Genomic DNA, 6,001 nt, shown 5'->3' on the forward strand with positions numbered 1-6,001 from the left:
AATTTAGTCCACGAGGTTATTCCATTTAATGAATAAAAAAGGGTATTTGAGGTTATCACTGCACGTTATTGAACAACGAATGGATATTGAAAAGGCAGAAACAAACATACGTTAAATTTGTTTCAAGGTTTCTATCCTTGTGAAAAATGGAGTCGATATTACTCTCAGTGTTCACATATAGTTGCTGCTTGTTTGGTATGTAATCTTGATTGGAAGCAGTACACTAGGGTTATCACAATAGTGTTAATGCTCTATTTCATCACTGTACCTGATCAAAACTTTTATTTGGCCTACCGAGTGAAAAAAGTATTCAGTCAACTAATTGTACCATTTAAAACTTGTAGAAAGGTCATTTCGTTAGTTTCTGTTAAAACTTAACGGATTAGTGTTCCATTTGATCACTATTTTCGATCAAAACTTTCAATTGAACTAATTCTGAAATAAAAAAAACAACTTTTTTATCTCTGATCAAATTGGCTTGCCATGAAACACCTCCAGACCTTTATCGCTTGGAAACTCAAGAATGTTGGGGAGTTTGTTAAAATTTACAAAACAAAGAATCACAAAGCTCACTTGGTAAACTTGTATTCGGCTATCCTTCACCGTGACATGCCATTTCTCTTTAGTGTTAAAATGATCGCATGTGCCACCCGAGAGTGACCATGCTTGCATTTCTGCATCAGATGGAACATCATACCTGATGTCAACAACTTGACTTCCAAAACGGATGTGTCGTAACAAATCAAAATTAGAGGCATAGGATTGAAGATATTCAAACACCTAGGATTATGCAGGGAAGTTCCTTTTTAGTTTAAAACATGAAACCATTTATCTATAGGAGAAAGATACAGGATATGGTTTCAGCTGAGAGACATAATTGTGCACTAAGAGGTGACTTTCCGGATTTGGATGATCTTGCTAATCAAAATCACCATTTTCCACTTTCCTCAATTCAAGTTGTCCAACCTTAGCTTCGGAGGAATTGTTTGATTCAGACATGTTGTTGCAAGAGCTGGACGACAAAAGAATAAATCACAAAGAACAATTTGATACAGTATCTCCAGTACACTCAAACCATCCATCTTCCCCATCCCTCGTCCTCCCGTCGCCATCAACCCCTTAGCAGCTTAGCCGTTTTTCCGCTGCCATTACTCATACAAACTTCACGTACACACAACAAACACACAAGCCACCGACGAGTGTTCTGCGGCGGGGCTCAGCTCTCGTACCGGCCCCTACTGCCTCTATTGCCCGCCATAATCCTTCACCTTCCACCCCTTGTTCGCAAACTGACGCATCGCTGCTTCTTAATATCCCCCACCTCATCCTTTCTTAAGAACTCTAATTTTTGTAGCAATTCCGTTAAAACTAATGTTATCCGTTAAAGTCAAACACATACTTAACGACGTTGAAATCTTTTTTTAAACTTAATCTCGTGAATGAAAGTTTTTAGGGGTCGTTTGGTTCAGGATTTTGAGGTATCAGGTATGGGTTTAGATCATTCTAAACTCATACCTGATATTTGGTTGGAAAATTTATTTGTATAAACCCATACCTCAAACCCCCAAAATATGGGTTTTTGATACCTTAGGGGGGAGGTGGATATGGAACATATATGGGTATGAGGAATCAATAATATTTTTATTTTATATACAATTACATCAAATGTTTGACACAAAATTAAATCAACAACTCAAAATTGGATAAAATAAAATTGTAGAATTATTTTCATCAATAAAAAATAATAATTTAAAAATATTTAAATTCAATATATTATTCATTCCATCACTCAACCAAACACATGATATCAAGAATGATATCTAATCCCCATACCAGCTTAACCCGATTCCTCATTCCAACCCCATACCATTCTGTGAACCAAACGACCCATTAGATGCTTTGTTATTTAAAAGGAAACTTTTTTTAATCGGGAGGCCAACTGAAACTTTTGGTCCATTAGAGTGACGAAATAAAGTATTAACCCTATCACAATATGACAATATTGTATGAAATATGGAACTATGAATTTGATCCACTGCCCAATCAAGCGTATTGGACATTTCCACTAGCCTACAATTAAGAGATGTATGGTACCCTCATTGTTGAAAAAAATCTGAGAAAGAAAAGGAAAAAATATGAACGAGGATAAAGTCAACATATTCGAACTGAAATGGATAACTCTCAAAGATCTAAAACTTGTGGGAGATGCAGTCAAGAAGGTCATATATACGAGACGCAGTCAACGATGCTCACAACACTGACATTAGTTTTAAAATAATTATGTTGTTGTATTTTATTGTCAAATTTTTGTTTTACCTAAAAATCGTTATGAGATAATATTTAAGAATTGTTAAGTTCAATATTGAATTTTTATTTATTTACATGTTTAAATAAATATTAGTTAATAATTTATAATTATTATAGTTGATTAAGTAAGAGAAGGATTAATTTAATAAAAATAAGATATTTAAGTGATCTATATGTAAAGTATGCATAAATGCTTGTGTGATATATTGCTCCTTTTTTTTTTTTTTACGATGAGTTCCATTTTATTTTTTCTTAATTATGTAAAATATAAAAGTTAGACAGTTTGGGAACAAACAAACAGACTTGGGCAGATTGGGAATATGCAAGTGGAAACATGGGTTAGTCAGTTAGAGCAAGTCCAACACTATGCTAAGAGGGAAGGGAAGGGGAGGCTTGTGCTAGTGATTTAGCACATCACTAGCATAGTGTTGGAGTGCAATTTTATCCCATATTCCCTATTTTTGGATTTAAAACTTGATTTAGCACACCTATTGGACTTGGTCTTATGGATTCTTTGAATAAGCCCATCTGAACTCTGGCCTCTGCGTAAAAGTTTAAACCTAACACTGCAGTATGTGAAAATAAATAAATATATAATAGTGAGTGAAGACTTGAGTTAATTTTCACAGTTTCACAGTTTCACACCTAACAAGTTGTTGGTGTACCTGTATTCTTTTTGTACTGAGCGATTGATCTCCAACAACTGTACTGTGTCGTGGGATCCACATGTGTACATGCGAATATCATCATGACATATGTAAGGTGTTGCATCACCCAGCAAAAAACCTAATTATTCGGGAAAAATGCTTATGCAGTTACAAAATTTTATACATATATAATAATATGTGGTGAGTTTTAATTGAAATGAGCTCCTTCTATTTACATTAACCATTTCAATTAAAAATTTTCACATCAATTGCCATGTTATTATATATAAATTTATGCACACATTTTTTTATATATAAATTTTATGCACACAATTATGTGCACTTAACATTATTGGAATGATACAGAATTGTTTGCGCCAGATAATGGTTATCGGATTCATGTATTCGCACCGTTCTAATATTTTTTACATTTTAAGTTATTCTGTCCAACTATTTACATTTCAAAATCTACCAAACATAGTCAATAGATCTCATTATTTCCTACCTTTTTTTCTTTTTTTCCACTATTTTTACTCTACTATCTTCATTTTATATATTAAAAATCAATAAGTTTCACCACTCCACCCACTTTCCTTTAAATTTTCCGGACCGAGAGAGTATTGATTATATAATTCAAATTATGAATTGAATAATAATTCATGCATGTAAGAAAATATTTATTAATCAAAATACTATTTTCAAAATAGTATGTGATTATAAACGCATGTTAAAAAATTTGATATGTTATTAACATTCCTTTATTCAGTAATAGCTACCCTGTTCCTGTTCATCTGGTTAAACATATTTACTCGGAGACTAACGCGGGACTCTATCTAGAACGCATTATTGTTTTTAGTGGGATTTGCTTAGTGCGCAGCGCACTACAAGTACTTTGATGTGTTTTATAACCTTAGATATGTTTGTTGGGAGAAAAGTCTTGTACGTAGGACATGCAACATGGCGTGGAAGTCTTGATTGGTCTTTTACACGTTTAGTTCCTACTTGTCAGTAAAATAACACGTTAAACTAACCCCTCTAGTAGTTTAAATACTTGCTCATTTCAGTGTGAATTACACAACACAAAACAAACAAACATACCAAATATATCTCAAATGACTTCTAACTCAGCTAATCCCGAATCCACATTCGCTGCCCTTCACTCGGATATCATCGAAACTCACCTGTTAACGAGGTTCGATGGCGCATCTCTCGCTTCAGTCGCCTCGACGTCGAATTTGTTACATGCGCTCTGCGATAAGCAGAGTTTGTGGAAAGATATCTGTGATTCGACTTGGAAGTCGGTGCAACATCCGCTTGTGCAGGAAGCTATCTCTAACTTTCCTGGCGGGTACCGTTCTTTTTACTCGGATTCGTTCCCGGTTCTAGGTGCAAATTCTAGACAGGGGAAAAACCACGGTCTGGTTGAGAACCAGACCGTGGAAATAATTTCTGCTGTTGATATACACTACGGGAAAAATCCCGTTTTTTCCAGGGTAGCTGTCACGAATACGGATGCTAGCAGCTTCCCTGGATCATTGTTCAGTGTCGACTTGATTGACCGCAAGGAAACTGTGGAAATTCCATTAAAATGCGAAGGTTTTGAGAAAATGTCAGAGCTGGAAGATAAGTTGCGATTGAGTTGGATTGTAATTGATCCGACTTTAAAACGGGCAGCCAACGTGTCGAGTTTGAGGCCGGTGTCTGTGCGGCCGCATGGCGATAAGCGTGCTGTAGAAGTAACATACGCCGCAATTCTTTCTGGTAAATGTTGTGACATTGATACGACAGAGTTTGTCGAATGTAGGATCGTGGCAGTATTCGGATGCGAAGAAGGAAACAACATGGAAGTGAGGGAGCTGAGTCTGTGCTTGGTGGACATGGTGAGATCGCGTTTGAACGGGGAATTGAGTTTGAGAATATTGCAGGAGGCTATGGAGAATGGTGAAAGAAGAAAAGAAAGCGGGCAAGGGAAAGAAATGTATGCGAAGAGTTTGGATTTCAAGAGACAGAGATTTGTTTTCTGGGTATTTTTTGCAAGTTTCTTGATCAGTTTGTTCTGGCTTGCTTGATATGTACGAGGACTTTAATATATAGCGATAGATCATATGTGTAGGGTGGCAGATTTTGTTTTGAAAACTGATGGAATTCTGAGAATTGGATTCCAATATGACATGTATTTAGTGATATCATAAATTAGGGGTATATCGAGATTTTAATCGATTATATGTAAGATATAGATTTTTAATGAATCGTACCTGATTTGATTGTGTGTAGATTCTAGATAAAATGTCGTAGAGTTGAAATTCAAAACATTTTAGTGGAATTTCAAAAAATTTAAAGTACACCGAAACAGTCCAAAAATTTCATCTTTTAATAAAGTCCAAATAATTCCATCACTATTTAAAAAGCATCGGATTTTAATGAATTTTAAATAATGTCAATTAAATACCATCAGATTATTAAGTATCATTGAATAGCACCAGATTTGATAGAATAACTTAAAAACCTAACTGAATTCAAGTTGAAAATACTCAAACTTCGTAAATGAAAAAAATTCCTTTAATATCTTAATTGAACACACCCCTCGGTAAATAAAGAGCCCATGATTATATATTATTAACATTAAACAAAATTCACAAGAATCTTTCAAAATATTCCCAATTTCAATTAGTACTCAATGTAAGGACCTAAATTAATTAAAATATTTCAAAATATTTAAAATTTTGGGGGCTCAACGCTGAGTTTAAGAACCTCATTAAAACACGATCCCACATTTAGGAGCGTGGAGACGCTAGTTTAGTATATAAATATAAGTATGATTAGCAAATGCACCAACAAATCATGTTTTTTTAGGTGTCAGTGTTGACTTGTGAATTACCCAAATTGTTGCATCTAGACCAGTGTATTTTAGCTTAGTTTGGATTCAGGATTCACGATTGGACCTAGTTCTCGAAAATAACTCGGGATTTGACCAGAGTTGTCATCTATGGACTATGTTATTCACTCTCGAAAGCTTGATTCATTAAATTGTCAGAGATGGGAAGACG

General features: G+C 34.8%; 1 protein-coding gene across 1 annotated transcript; it reads left to right on the plus strand.

The window, feature by feature from the left end:
• The first annotated feature begins 4,012 nt into the window (after positions 1–4,012).
• LOC108211082 (F-box protein At3g44326) lies at positions 4,013–5,203 on the plus strand. The gene has a single exon (XM_017382579.2). The coding sequence runs from the start codon at positions 4,067–4,069 to the stop codon at positions 5,021–5,023; it is 957 nt and encodes a 318-aa protein (XP_017238068.1). The 5' UTR covers positions 4,013–4,066; the 3' UTR covers positions 5,024–5,203.
• The last annotated feature ends 798 nt before the right edge of the window (positions 5,204–6,001 follow it).

This window comes from Daucus carota, chromosome 3 (genome assembly GCF_001625215.2).
Source record: "Daucus carota subsp. sativus chromosome 3, DH1 v3.0, whole genome shotgun sequence".
Taxonomy (NCBI): Eukaryota; Viridiplantae; Streptophyta; class Magnoliopsida; order Apiales; family Apiaceae; genus Daucus; species Daucus carota.